This window comes from Rhinopithecus bieti, unplaced genomic scaffold, assembly GCF_001698545.2.
Source record: "Rhinopithecus bieti isolate Rb0 unplaced genomic scaffold, ASM169854v2 scaffold_763, whole genome shotgun sequence".
Classification (NCBI taxonomy): domain Eukaryota; kingdom Metazoa; phylum Chordata; class Mammalia; order Primates; family Cercopithecidae; genus Rhinopithecus; species Rhinopithecus bieti.
The window spans coordinates 229,832-246,047 of record NW_016803270.1 but is presented as its reverse complement, the minus strand read 5'-3'; the positions used below and the strand labels follow the sequence as shown (position 1 = coordinate 246,047).

Below are 16,216 nucleotides of genomic sequence, written 5' to 3'. Positions count from 1 at the left end.
GACCTTAGTTTCCTCACTTGTGAATGAGCATTTGGTTAAAAATTCAATGAAAAAAAAATGTATATAAGAAATCTAGTTCATCGTCAGACAACGTGAGCTAAATAAATAAGAGCTACCATTTTCTCTGTGTGTGGGGGTGGGTTGTTTTGGGTTTGGGTGTTTTGTTTTGTTTTGTTTTCAACACATAGTTTCACTCTGTCTCCCAGGCTGGAGTGCAGTGGCATGATTTTGGCTCACTCCCTCCACCTCCCGAGTTCAAGCAATTCTCCTGCCTCAGCCTCCTGAGTGGCTGGGATTACAAATGTGCGCCACCACGCCTGGCTAATTGTTGTATTCTTGAGACTGGGTTTCACCATGTTGGTCAGACTGTCCTCAATCCCCTGACCTTAATTTTCACCCACTCTTGAACTCCTGACCTCGTGATCCGCCCGACTCGGCCTCCCAAAGTGCTGGGATTACAGGCATAAACCACCACGCCCAGCCTAGAGCTACCACTTTCACTACAGAAAAAAAAAATTTTTTGAGATGGAGTCTCACTCTGTCACCCAGGCTGGAGTGCAGTGGTGCAATCTCAGCTCACTGCAACATCCGCCTCCTGAGTTCAAGCGATTCTCCTGTCTCAGCCTCCTGTGTAACTGGGATTACAGGTGTGCACCACCATGCTCGGATAATTTTTTGTATTTTTAGTAGAGATGAGGTTTCACCATGTTGACCAGGCTGGTCTCAAACTCCTGACCTCAGGTGATCCACCAACCTTGGCCTCCCAAAGTGCTGAGATTATAAACGTGAGCCACCGTGCCCAGCCAGAAAAGCATTTTAAATTTTTCAATTACAGCATGCTTGGCCAGGTGCAGTGGTTCATGCCTGTAATCCCAGCACTGTGGGAGGCCAAAGTAGGTAGATCACTTGAGACTAGCCTGGGCAACATGATGAATCCCCATCTCTAGGGAAAAAAAAAAAAAGTAAATACAAAAACTAGCCAGGCAAGGTGGCATGTGCCTGTGGTCCCAGCTACTCGGGAGGCTGAGGTGGGAGGGTCACTGGAGCCTGGGAAGTCGAGGTTGCAGTGAGCTGTAATCTCACCATTGTAGTCTAGCTGGGTGACAGAGTGAAATCCTGTCATTCACTCATTCATAAACAAATAAATCAAGCTTGATTTAATCCCAAAGAGCATTTTAATATGTTCCGAGAAAACTGTAAATTATCTATTCACCATACTTTTTACTAATCCTGGCTGTGGGCCATAAAACATTTGCCAAATATTTGGTATCATCTCCCACATTTAAATTTTTAAGCTTGAAACTGTGATCAAGCTTGAGCACATGAAGATTTCCACCATAACTTAAAGAGTAACCACAGATTACAATAGCAGGGCCACTTAGAGACACAACGTACTATTCACCACAACTTCCAAAACTTCAGAACAATGATAGCTGCTCACAAAAGGAAGCATGTACTATTGAACTGGTACGATTTTTAGCTGACTCATAAGGTATGTCCTTCAATCCTCCTTGTCTGATTTATGTGGTCTAACACATTAATCATTGAATGTCTAAAAGAAAATACAAAACATGATCAGTGTGTGAAGTGATACTGTTTTGTTTCCGCTTGTCTTTCCCCCAATGAAATACAGGTATCACGCTAAAAATTAGCTTAAGTACTTGAACTTATCATAAATAGCCAATGTTAAACATATCTTGATTTAGATTCCTTTTAAAGCTCATAATTATTGCATTGTTTAAACTAAATACAGCATCTTTAAATATAAATTAATATTTATTTGGGATTCTTGGGAAATTTGTTCTAGAAATTTATTTAGGTTATTTTTTAAAGATTTTTGTTAAATCCATTGCCCAAAGTTATCGAATTTTGGAAGTTAAAGGAAACAGTATTTTAACTTAAGTCCTTGTTTGAAATGTGAGGATACTAAAGCCTCAAGAGATACATCTGTTTGCCTGACTCCCACACTGCAAATCTAGAACCAAAATCCAGGTCTTTGAGAACCCAGGACTTGTCCTCTCTTGGTACAGAGTTGAACCACAGTGCTGGAGGGACTGGGAGAGGCAGTCTGGGAAAGAAAGGATTTCATTCGTTGTGGATGAGAAACAGAATCTCACAATAACGATATTATGGGCAATCCCTCTTGTGTCTAAAAACTACTATTTAACATGCTTGACAACTGAAACACGCATGAGTTGATTCATTGGCTAACTAAAGGCATTCTTTACAACACAGCAAGCTGTTTTCACATTAGCTCTACAACTAAAGGAATGTTAAGAATAGAAAGCTGATATCAACTATTTAAAAATTTACGCCAAGAACCAAAGAATTCCCCAGCAGAAATATAAAGACTTGCTGGAAGTTTCATTATGTGAATTTATTGCCAATTCAGTCATCTTAAAAGTTGTGCTATAAAACACATTGCCCTTTGCTGTTCCAAATAACATTTGAAATAAATAATAACTTTCTTAACAGTGTTTCTGGAATTTTCTTCCATTCTCTAAAGCCAATTCTTAGACCCTTAAAGAAATGGTGAGCTGGCATTTTGCCCATCATTCTCTAGGCAATTACTGGTTCCAGTAAAGAATAAAAGGGAAAATAATTCACACAGAAAACTATTCTAGTACCACACTGCTTGCATTTCCTCCTGAAGACTTTAGAGATAATGTGAAAATTAAAGACAGTACAGAAATCCAGTGTTAACTGGTTAGAAAATGACTCGTGGGAACAAATATGCTCACCAATATCCTCTTATAGCCACTTGTCCATAAATTACTTCGCTTTCATTGGTCTAAATGAACAAAGCAGTTCCTCTAACATATATATATCTCCACATAGAGAATAATTGGTCACAAAATCGTAACTATTATAAACCAATTGGTACAGCCCCCAAAGCCATGAACTGGTTGAACTGAAGCATCCTCACTACTGATGGGTTAAGCGCTACATGTGACACAGACTGAGTGTTGCCTACACCAGCATCCACTGTTCTATTCCTCCTTCATAAGAAAATTCTGTATTGAGCTAGGCAGTCACGTGGTTACCTTGCAGTAAGCTGCTTTCGCATGAGCTCTAACATCTTTAAGATGTTCAAGACAAGAATGCTAATTGGTACTTCACAAAAGCATCCTAAAACGGAAACCAGGTGCCCTTCTTCTTCTTTCTTCCTTTCTGCTGCCTGGAATGTCAGCCTGATGACTGAAGCTCAGGCAGCTACCCTGGACCATGAGGTGATTTGCTAAGAATGATACTTCAGGGAGACAAGTCTCTGGTTATCTGACACTGGGGCTGTCAATACATACCAGACCTGGACTGCCAACTGCTTGACTTCTTTCACGTAAGAGAGAAACAAACTCTTAGCATGTTTAAGCTGTTATCATTGTGAGGACTTGGGATTAAAAGTGGGGGTACATAACCCCAACTAATAAAAAAAAATTTACCAAAATTCACCTACAAATACTGAATAAATATAACAAATGACACGATATAACCATCTAAGTTTTCGGTTTAATGCCATGAAATTTAAATCAAATTTAAATATACGCCAGTAAAACAACAAAACACTGGGAAGAAAAAACAAAGTTGTCCTTAAAAAATGGACATCTAAGTGTTCTAATCACAAAAATAGACTGTCAATAAAGCTGCTACTCTAAGTGTTAGGATCAGAGAAACACATGTGCTCCCTGCTTTTATTAGTATCTCTGGGTTTTAATTTTGTCTTTTAATTTTTTTTTATTTTGCCTTTGGAAAATAAGTGAGACTGCTAGTCAAACCATTTCAAGGGTCACTTTTATTTTTAGAATCTCTATTCCTTATTTTCCTCTGCCTTCCTCAATGTTTCATCAATCAGTCCAGCCTTCTAAATTGAGGAAATGAAGCCCAATCAATCTGCCTCTACACAGAGTTAAGAAACAGACATTTAAAAACATAATGAGGAAACCTTACCTTCCAGAGGTTACTGCACAGATGAAATATGAGAATATACGTGAATCCACTCCGTAAACACTAAAGTACAATATAAATGACATTAGTATAGATCTTACGTTAAAATAAGAAAAGAAAACAGACCATTTTCACTACCGGAAGCAGAACGTTCTTTACAATTTTCTATCAATTTAATGCTCCAATTTTTTTCCCTACAAAATTGAAGATTAAAAAAAAAAAAAATCCATGCAAATTAGGAACGAATTTTAATTACTTCATCTCCACCTATTTAATTCATATCTATGATGCTACCAATTCTAGATATTTTATATATTAGAGCTTTGGTACACATAAATCATCATTTATTAGAGCATAACAATTTTTTAGTATCACTCAGCTTATATATGATACACAAATTTGAAGATATGAGGATGCCTGGCATGCCCAACTGATTTTTCAAGCTATTGTTTTTCAAACTATTATTTCTTCCTAGCCTAAACTAGATATGCATTTGTTGACATGAGACTCTTTAACAGAAGGGCAACCCACCATTATTGCTTTAAAGACTGAAACCTTACCTTCCTCTTTGCACATGTAGACCTATCACTTACTGCTTCCTAAAATGAAGAATCAATCACTGATGTTGTCTCAGAATATTACAACGCAAAAGTCTTTCTAGTGTAGTAAGGAAGAAAGAGTTATGCACTTGGCGGAAAGACCTAGGACTTTCAGTTCCACTTTGGCCATGGATTCTCTGTAAGGCATTTGGTAAGATACTGCAACATCTCTAAGGCTAAGCCAAAACACATGTAAAACAGAAAAAATGCCTTTAGTAAAGTGCATTCAGATGCTAGTTTGTTGGCCCCATTTCATCTCTTCTCAAGCTTCTGTGTACAGTACCTTGAGGAAGAGAGGTACATGGTGTCCAACTAATCGAGCAGAGTTTCCTAATAATTCACATGAAAACAAATGTCACCTCACTCAACCAATTTTTACGTGTCTCTATGATGTTTGTCTATTATTTTTCAGTTGAGAGACAAACCTTTTATTGAAAACTTCCATTACAGAAGTTTGCCCAATTATAATGCCATCTAATGATGGCTGCCAATTAAGCTAATTGGGCAGTCAAAAAAATAGGCTAGTCACCCAACATTACTGTTTGATATGTTTTCATTATATGGAATAAAACACTTTAGACTCATTAGGTTTTCCCCTCTCTTGATCCTAGGGATTTATCCATCCCCAGAAACATTAGTTATTTTTTTGCAAAGACATCTTTTTCATCTTTTGCCGTTTTACTAAACTTGCATGTTTGACCCTACTGCTTCATTCTCAGTAACACTCATAAAAAACAAAAAGAACATACTTCGTTCACTATCATCTGTAGATTTAATATATTGCTTAGCTAATTCTTCTAGATCATTAAAGAAAAGACACACATTATCCTGTGGTTCTCTTCAACTGGCCACTAACTCTTGGACACTTTATTACACATTTGACATTTCTTTATCCAATTCGGTTAGTTTGGTGAATAAGATTTCAAAATATCACTTACTCAAAATCATGACATTTAACATCTATAGCCTTTTAAAATTAAGTAATTCCATAGAACTATCAAGGAAAGCAATCAGGTTTTGTATGATGATTAGTACTTTAAATTCTTTAGTCCTGCACCCATTATCTTACAGATGTTTACAAATTCTTGCTAATGTTTATTTCATCAATCTATCAGGAAGTGAAATTAAACTAACAGAATGTTAATTTAAAAAAAAAAATTCTGCTAAACTTTACCTGCTACTTCTTTACTATTTCTAGTACTAAGGCTCACCACTTTTTCTAATTTTTCTTTTTTCTTCTTTCTTTTCTTTGGGGGAGGAGGGCAAAACTCTGGAAGCCTACACAAAGTACCATCTCTGTGCGCAGAAAGTGAAAACTGTGGTGTGCCTGTGATTTCAGAGGTTGCTTAGCATACTTACTTCTATCATTCAAATTACTCTGTCTGCACTCCTTATAGTCCTGAAGGCTTCTGCCTTTTGTAAAAATCCCATAACATTAGTTTATACACTTTTGCTAAAGGCTTAGAAAACTGAAAATTATGTAAAATGAGAGGAAAGTGTATCTGCATTTGCTTATATAAGCATAAACTATCTCTAGAAGAACACACACAACAGACATACACACTAACAATACTGCCTCCTGAGAAGGAAACCGAATGGCTCAGATATGGTGTCGTCAATTACGTATTTTGAATTTTAAACCATGTGAATGCACCACTTACTCAAAAAATGTAGGTTATTCCAGAACTGAGAATCAGAATCCTCCACAAGATTTTTACCAGTAATTTAAAAAAATTACCTTCCCAAATCCCATAACATTCAAATATCCATGAGGAAAAAAAAGGTAAGTCATATCAAGTAACAACTGCTACTTTAATGCAGATTAGTTTTCGGTCCCAACTGATGGATATAGAAATCCTTGAAAATAAAGATACGGGTGAATAAGGTAAAAAGAACCAAGAATATAAAAGAAGTAATGACCCTATGGAAACCTAATCATGTTCTTTGAAATTATTACTTGATTAAAGGAATTCGGGATCAAGAATTTGAAAAAGCACCAAGAGGCAATCTAGTAGGATAAGTAGGAATAGACCTCAGACCATTTTCATCATACCTCGAGTTTGTTAAGTGAAAAACATTTCCATGACTTCCATAAGGGAACCTGCACAGCTCCCACAATGTAAAAGGAGGGGAAGGGGCAGTGAAATGGAGATAGGTCTGAAGATGTATGACTGAGCACATCAGAGTCTGTGTTTTTTATACAGATCAATTGACAAATCCACCTTATTCATTACTGAGCTGTAAGAACACCATGGGGGGAGAAAAAGATACTTTGACAGCCTTCGGCACTGAGAAATGCAAAATGATGAAAGAAGATTTTGCCTCTAGTCATATTTGAAAAATATTTGCTAGATGATTCTAAGCATTAAGGCACTATGGCCAGGCGCAGTGGCTCACGCCTGTAATCCCAACACTTTGGGAGGCCGAGGCGAATGGATCACCTGAGGTCGGGAGTTTGAGACCAGCCTGACCAACAGGGAGAAACCCTGTCTTTACTGAAACTAAGTCTCAAAAAAAAAAAAAAAAAAGAAGGCACCCATATAGGGGTGATATGGGATAAACTCATTTTTCTAGTCCAGTCAACTGGGACCACAGCCCCAAAACTGACATCCTAATGCCCAGCATGGGTAGACATGGTAAATTAAGCAGAAGGAAAATATAAGCCACCGAGGCTAATGTTTATTTTTTTAATTGTGTTTTTTTGAGACAGAGTCTCCCTCTGTCACCCAGGCTGGAGGGCAGTGACATAATCTTGACTCACTACAACCTCTGCCTCCCGAGTTCAAGCTCTTCTTGTGTCTCAGCCTCCTGTGTGGCTGGGATTACAGGCGCCTGCCAGCACACCTGGCTAATTTTTACATTTTTAGTAGAAATGGGGTTTCACCATCTTGGCCAGGCTGGTCTCTAACTCCTTGGCCTCCCAAAATGCTGGGATTACAGGTGTGAGCCACCGTGCACGGCCTAACTCACGCATTTTATAACCTTGTATTATGATGATGATTATAATTGTTCCCCTCTGAAAAATGCATGAATGTTGCTCCCAGAGTTAAATACCACCATCAAAAAGCAGGCATTGTGCTACCTCAAGGACAAAGGAGAATCACCATCATTGGGCAGAGGAATTCACGTGTCATACCCTAGATTCCTTCGAAACTTTGCAAAAGAAGGGCAAGTTATATATTATAATCACTGTGGTGTTGGTGATATTCTGTGTTTTAGGCACCAAGATATCTACACTCAGGAGCAACTTGCTTCAGCTATGCCTCCCGCATGCTTATGCTCCTCCATGCTCTGGGTTTTGTGTAAATACTATGTAAAACCATGACTAGTTAGAAGTATAAGGATTTTATCACGGGCCAATAAAAGCCATCATCTTACAAATCATTGCGGATAAGTGCCCTGAGATAATTTCCATCAGCACTCCGACACAGCTCAGGGCTGGCTCCGTGGGTGGTGAGCTATCACCTGTACACTCACACAGGGGCCACAGTAGGTGTCTTGCTCTGCGGTGACCAGTTCATACTTCTGAGTCACTTTTGAACAACGGACCCGCATTTTCATTCTGCATTACTAAGATGAAGCAGGGACCCCTCTTAGGTACCTAATCCCCACCCCCGCCAGGCATGGAAATAAAGAAAAAGCTTGAGTTCATATGAGGGAAATTCCAGGCACCTCACTGGCCCTGAGAAGTAAATGAGCAATTTGATAAGAAGGTAACAGTCGCTTAAAACAGTAACCAACAAAGTTAGAGTCATGAGATGTTTTGTTCTCAACAGAAATGTAAGATAACATCTTAGCATATGTTCCTGTTTTTCAGAAACCTGGACCCCTACTAAACAGATGTGCTGGCACGCAGAGCTCAGGTGACAGAAAACTGAGGGTAGGCCTCTGACAGCTCTTCTTGTTCTTTGCTGTAAAGTCCGTCGGAGGTGACACAAGCCACAGCTAACATTCTTTTCTGCTGACCTCAAATATTTAAACAAAGCTTCTCTTCCTTAACCAACTGCAAATCTGAAAATTTTTAAATCTACCTATCACGTTTTATCACCCGGCGCTTCAAGAAAGCCCGCCTCTATAGGTCAAAACCAAGTACAACCTCCATGTATGAATTTATTACCGTACCTGTGACCTCTGCCTTCCTGCCTTTAAAAATCCCTACCTGTAAGCCATCGGGGAGTTGGGGTTTTAAACATGGGCTGCCTGATTCTCCTTGCTTGGGGCCATGTAATAAATGTCTCACTTTCTCTTGCTGCAATCTCATCAGTGTTTGGACTTTGCTACACTGAGTGGTTCTGTAACACTGAACCTGCAAATTGTGCGGCCACTCCTAGCTCTATTCCTCAAGCTATGGTTTGAGGGCTGGCAGCATTAGTATCAACTGGAGAACAAGCTAGAAATGCAGGATCTCAAGTTGCACCCAAGACCTACTGAATCAAGACCTGCAGGACATTAATATAACCTCAAAGTCTGAGGGGTACTGCTCTATTTTACATTAAAACACAAAGTAGCACAGACTCCCTGGCTCATGCCTATAATCCCAGTACTTTGGGAGGCTGAGACAGAAGGTTCATTTGGTCCACCCTGGACAGCATAGTGATACCCTGTCTCTCTCTCTCTATTATATATACATAGAGAGAGAGACATAGAAGATATGTGGAAGATACATGACAAATGGTCCAAAACTCAACCGACCTATGAGATTACATAGTAATGAGTGGAAGTGAAATATTTTGCTTTATAAAAATCAAAGTAAGAACTTGGTTAAACAGAGCCAGCATATACTCTTAAATTCATTTATCAAGAGCTCCCCACAATCACTTAAAAAAGTGTAGTATTATTATAGGTTGAACTGTATCCCCCAAAAAGTCATGTTGAAGTCCTAAACCCCAGTACATCAGAATATGACTGTATTTGGAAATAGTCTTTAGAAAAGAAATTAAGTTAAAATGAGGTCATTAGATTGGGTCCTAATCCAATATGACTGGCATCCTTTGAAGAAGAAAAAATTTGGACACAGATGCACACAGCAGCAGAACTCCATGTGAACATGAAAACAGCCATCTGCCAACACCTTGATCTTGGACTTCCAGCCTCCAGAGCTGTGAGAAAATAAATTTATGTTGTTTAAGCCACCTAGTCTGAGGCACTTTGTTATGGCATCCCAGCAAACTAATATAAGTACGTGTCAAAAAAAAAATAAGCGTGTCGAAATACAGTTTCTTCCTCTTTTAGACATGAACTCATTGTATCTTGTTAATCCTGAATTCACAGTTTTACTGGGGGGTGAGATAATCAAGTGTTGCATTTTTAGAATTCTCCAAACGGCCTTACATCAGAATACTCAAGTGATTCCACGTACAGGAATCATATGTATCAGTAACAGACAGTATTTACTCATAATTTCTACTGCTACGCACACTAGAACTTGCATGCTAACAGGAAGCAGAGAATGACATGGACATCATCTGTAGTGACCCAAAACCTCCATTTTTGTTATTTATACAAAGATAGTGAACATTACCAATCCAGGATCATTTCATACACTTATGTCCATGAAATGCCAATTGCCAGTCTCACTCCGGGTCTTCCTAACAGGATTTAATTATACTTTCTACGAAAAACCATCTCAGCAGGACGTCCTTTTAAAGGCTCTTCTCTTTAGCTGCAGATGGGCAGTGGAGGGCTGTTCACCAACCACTCTTCAAATCTAATTTAAAATTAGTGCTAAAGGAGGGGCAGGACTCACAACATCCCCCTGATGCCCTGCTGGCCAGCCCTCGCCAACGTCCACTCCAAAAGGATCCTAAAAATCGTAACAAATCAAATGTGACTTGAGTCTAATTGCTTTCAAGAATATATGAGGAATTGTTGCTTGAATGCCTTCTCCTTTTGTTCTCCCCTACTTCCCAACTTTTCCCTTGGAGGGAAAGGAGAAAGAAAAGACATAAGCATTCATTGAAAACTGTAATACTGTATAATCCACAGTTGATTGCATTTTCATTGATTCATAGTAAAATTGTTACTTACTATTTTAAAACTGGGAGTGGGCAGAGTAGTTGGAAATGCGGCTAAAGAACAGCAAGGGAAACACCAGCTTTTGAATTTTGTGTTAGCCAAAGGAGAGGTCACCTTCAAAGGTGCCTGCCACCCTGTTCTCGCTGTCAGCTAAGGATCCCTGTCAAACAATGATCACGTTAGGGCATTCTTCCTGGTATATAAAGAATCCTTCCTGAAACAGTTTCTAAAAGAAGAACTGGAGATGGGCATGCCCAGAGTCTACATCTGTCTTTTAGGACTTCTCCTATGGAAATCCTGATTCTTTAAAATGCACAAGAGAAACCTCATAAACGCTGTGTCCACAAGCAGCTGCATGAGACAGGCACTGCAGGCAAAGCACCCAGATGCTGGAAAAAAATCTCTTTCTGTCCTTACTATGGCTATTTACTAACTCTCCGCCTTTCTTCCTCAGCCACTACCGACACCACTAACACCTTGAAATGCCTCCTTCTGGCGCAGATAATAGGAGCCTGCAATGGCAGGACTACCAAGAAACAGAGCGGGAAGTTAACAGGGGAAAACACACCTGCACGCCATTCTGTCCCAACCCAGAGGGCCCCAGCCCCAGTCACGAAACCAGCTTGTTCCCAGACTCCCCCACCCCATCACCCCTCCCCACCCCGCTTCACATCATTCATTCACCCCTGGTAATGGAATACCAATTGGTGAGCCTGGACCTTCTTGCCAATAATAAATAAATACTACTTTATCTCTATGTGTGCCCAAACAAAGGGTCTCCATTACCCAGCTCTCAGCAAGTGTTTATAATTAGTAAATATGGTCTTTCTGTTTTCCTATTACATTTAAGTGGGGCTGGGTAGGGAAAACAGATACAGGAAATGAGGCCAAGGTGTCTTTACCCATTCATTCTTTCATTCAACCAACACTTGAGTTTCTACCACATGTTGAACATTCTAAACACTAGCTACAGCAGTGAGCCAGACAAAGACCCTACTCACATGAGCTCACATTACACTAATAAGGTAACATCATATAGTAAAGAAATAATTAAAATAGGAGGATGTGATGGAGCATGACTTGTCAATCAGGGGAGACTTTTCTGAGCATCAAGACTGAAGACAAACCCAAGACAAAGAGGAGCTCACCTAAAATCGGGGGACGAGAATTTCCAGTGGAGAGAAAGAATGCAAGGCCTTAATCCAGAAATGAAGTTGCTGGTCTCAAAGAGCGAAAAGAAACTCCATATGACCATAGTGTTGGTGGGTACGGTACAACTGGTGCAAGCTAAGCCGGGGGAGTTTCGGTCAAGGTTAGGAGTTTCTGTATTGTTACTACACTTAAAACCTGAACATGCCTGCTTCAGGGATGAGCCAACACAATCACGATTACCATGCCCTGTCCTCTATGCAGTCGCAGGCCTAAGGTACAATGAATGGTAACAGCAGAAAGCCACAAGGGAAATTAGCAACAACTTGGAACACAGACAGGGATTTAGAACACACTTCAGTAAGTGCCACCATTCCAAAGTTCTTCACTCCTAGATTCCAAAATTTCTTACCTCAACCTTCAGTCCTGACACAGACCCAAACTTTAGGTGCTCCTAACTAACCACCAACTTTAATTACTTATCCTTAATTCAAGCCTCCACAATATAGGCACAACTTTCTTTTCTGGACTCATGATGCAGAACTCCCAGTGAAGTATGTCACGCTCTTTCTTCATAACAGTTCGAATTTGCCTGTAACACGTATTGATGTAACAAATTCTATTAGAACAGGTGAAACCTCCCTACTTTGAATCACCTGGGATGCTCATTTTTTTCCTCTGCGAGTGGTAACTGATACAAAGATACAGGTGAGGACATGGACTGAAGAACTGACATATCCCTTCTCCTAGAATGTAATCTTAGAATGCATTCTATCCTATTAGCATTCTATTGGAAGGCTGCACATAGCACCTCATACAGAACACTGCCGTCAAAAAGAGGACTGGCTGGGCATGGTGGCTCACACCTGTAATCCCAGCACTTTGAGAGGCCAAGGTGGACAGATCACCAGAGGTCAGGAGTTCAAGACCAGCCTGGCCAACACGTGAAACCCTGTCTCTACTAAAAATACAAAAATTAGCTGAGTGTGGTGGTGCACACGTGCAGCCCCAGTTACTCTGGAGGCTAAGGCAGGAGAATTGCTTGAACCCAGGAAGTGGAGGTTACAGTGAGCAGAGATCACACCACTGCACACCAGCATGGGCAACAGAGCAATACTCTGTCTCAAATAGTATATAATAATAATAATAATAATAATAATAATAATAATAATGCATATTTCACAGAGAAGGAACTAAGGCTCAAGAGATGAAACGACTGCTCCAAGATGCCACAAAAGAGGCAGAGTCCTTTCAACTAGACCTCCTGAGGATCTTGGAACCATGTTTTTTTCCTTCTTCCCTTCCCATATTCACTCAATACATGGTTACTGCATTGCCTACCTGGGCTAGACACTTCTCAGATCCTACAGATACAGAAAGGAATTAAATGAAAGACAAATGGATGCTGCACCCATTGTTAAGCTGTAACATTGTAAAGGAAGAGGGTAGTGAGAAAGACCAAAGTACATCATCAATGTGGGTTTGAGGCAGAAATGTTACAGAGCAGAGTTAGGTATTGTGAAGTGATAAAGGAGTTGTAAGGAGAAAAATGATGGATGAGAAAACTAGTATTGCACAACAGAGGCACATAGTGTAACTAATCAAATCAGATAAATTCTGCACCTGCTTGAAAATGAAACATTAGAATTAAATATATGCATCTATGATTCCATGTCTACATATATATGCATATACATTTAAAGGATTTTTAAAATTCAACAAATATTTCTCAGTTGAGCACAAATTTATACCAGGTGTATAAAGCAATGAGTGAGCTGAATGACACACACAAATAAACCATACCAATATTCACCAGTCACAGCGTTAATATTTTTATGATACAGAATGTGCATCATTTCTAATCACCTATTTAGATTAACTAGGATGAGCTCACACACACAGAGAGAAACACAAATGCACCTCCCAGCATTCAAACCTATAAATCAGTGAATATCTCAGGGCTATTAGAAAACATTAATTCAATTCCTCAAGCTAAAGTACATTTCACAATTTCCATCAACGGACTTGAATAGAACTTTGAGATGATTAATGTTTTATCAGAGATTATCCAGATAGGGGAACAGAGAGCCTGCCATTTCAAATTTAGAATGTGAGTTCAGTACCACCCGCACAGGGACGACCTGAGCTACCATTTGTATGAGCATTATTATTTAAATTTGGTAAAAACTTTAAAAAGTTCAACTTATTTAGGAATTCATTTCTGTCATCTAAGACTCGATATTGTTCTCTTGTTAGAAACCAAGAGACCGGAGATTTCTGAAAAGCCTTAGAAATTCCACTGTTAAAAAAGATGGAAAATTCTTCTATGATCTGGGCTCCAGAGAGGAACACGGGGGCATGGTTTTGCAAAACTCTGCAACTCAGCTGTTTGAAGCTAACCCATTTTTCATGGATTTACATTTATTACAGCCTACAATTATGACTTATGCCTCTCCCAAGCACTCAGACTATAGCTTCCTTTTGCACCTCTGAGAAAGCAATGGTTTATTACTGTAATAGTCAATCATATGCCCTGAGGACAATACAGAGCACAGGGCACGTGTTCTGTTAGTAAGACTTTCTGTTCAATCTAAGCATGCTCTTGGAAAGACCTAGTATGTGTGTAATCAATTTGTAAAAACAATGTCTTTGAAATGACCCACAGTTTCCACTTAATTTAATAACTATTACTTTTAAACTCCTATTTCCAACTACCAGAAACCCTTAAGTGTATACAGCCACTGCTGTTATAAAGAAGTGAACTAAATGGGCTTCTCCAATATTTTTATTAACTGTGTGACCCACTTACACCAGTATACATATCCATGAAGCCTATATAAAAAGCTTTTCAACTCAGTTCTCACCTGGCTATACAAGAGACCAGAAAACCTCAAGAATAGAGTAAGCGATACCAGGAATTACAAGGACAGGATTAAACTATCTGAAAAGTCCTGAAGGTAGAGGAGGATGACAAAAAGAAAATGGGCTTCAAAATAAGTCACCCAGCCTGTGCAACATCGTGAGACCTCAACTCTACAAAACATACAAAAATTGGCCAGGTGTGATGGCTCATGCCTGTAGTCTCAGCTTCTTGAGAGGGTGAGGTAAGACGATCACTTGAGCCCAGGGAGGTCAAGGCTGTAGCGAACATCATAGCACTGCACTCCAGGCTGGGCAAAAGTGTGAGACAATGTCTCAAAAATAATAATAATAAAAATAAATAAAATAAGTCAGATCAGGGCTTTTAACCCAGTTTTGGCACTTCCAATGTGGTACATCTTGGCCACGTGACTCTCTTTAGTTTCTCCATGTAGCACCTTGGAGTTGTTCTCCTTCTAAATACAGTAATGTCTAAAACACACAGGACAGAGCACAGCTACAGTAGACATGTAGCAAAGGACTGTTATAATGATTATTCTTAATTTACTTGCCAAACAACCAAACTTGAGATTGGAGTTCCGCAGTTCAAAAACATGAATATTTTTTAAGGCTTAAAAGTCAAAACATTCTCTAAGAATATCAGGATGTCAAGTTCAGACTAAATTTTGTGAAATTCTGTCTCCATTCTTCTGTTCTAGCTTTAAAGAAGTCAAATTTGTCTCTCATTGAATGTTTAAGTCTTTCTTGTAGGATGGGGTACGGGCCAAAGATTAATAGACTGAAAATACTAAATTTTATATACTATAACAGAAATTTCTATTGCAAAACAGTAATGGCCTAAGTATTTACAGAGTATTCATTCAGAGTTTTTGTTAAAAGTCCTTTGAAACACTAAAAATTAAAAAAAAATTTTTTTTACTGAAAACTAAAACTTAAGTCTACTATAAAATGTGACTACATTTCATAAAGCACCTTACAAGGCAGAATGCCATCAATTTGGTTAAATTTCAAGTTGATTTCACTACATTTTCTTATCCTAATGAGTATCCAGTGACACTCTACATGCCAATTACAGTGATTCTTTTCAGTCCTTCCCATTTAAGTATTTCAAGGAAGAAGGGTGTCTGGTATCATAACTTCTAGGAAAAAGAATAAAGTTTCTGTATGCTGTAGTGGAATAAAATAAGCTTTTACACTGAAACAGACACAAAATTTTATTTTCACTTAGTTTTTTCAAATATAAGGAATTCATTATGTAAGTTAAAAAAAAAAAAAAACTGTCTCATTTAACACATTAGAATTTCCTTGGTTTTCTTTTTTCCTATTCTGGCTCAAATATTGAATAAATGAAGCCAGGTGCAGTGACTCACACCTGTAATCCCAGCAGTTTGGGAGGCCGAGGTGAGAGGATTGCTTAAGCCTAGGATTTCGAGACCAGCCTCCCCAACACTGAGAGACCCTGTCTCTATAAAATAAATAAATAAAAGCATAGAGTGAAAGATATACCACTCCTTTCCCCAATCAGGACTCCAGAAGACAGGTACAAGTCAAGAGTTTTTCAAAAAAGTCTTTTATTTTTCTCCTCAAGGTATATTAAGAATAAGATCTTACCTGCATTTGTTTCGTAGTCC

The 16,216-nt window shown here is 39.0% G+C and overlaps 1 protein-coding gene across 24 annotated transcripts in view; it reads right to left on the bottom strand.

Moving 5' to 3' along the window:
- The window catches only part of PARD3 (par-3 family cell polarity regulator), a 724,849-nt gene that overhangs the window by 478,808 nt on the left and 229,825 nt on the right, over nt 1–16,216 (bottom strand). For 13 of the 24 annotated variants that reach the window (XM_017871440.1, XM_017871462.1, XM_017871451.1 and 10 more), the window contains exon 3: nt 3,946–4,005. The exons of the other annotated variants lie outside the window; for them this stretch is intronic. In XM_017871440.1, the coding sequence (XP_017726929.1) occupies nt 3,946–4,005 (60 nt within the window). The remainder of the gene's footprint in view (nt 1–3,945; nt 4,006–16,216) is intronic. 24 annotated transcript variants of the gene reach the window in all.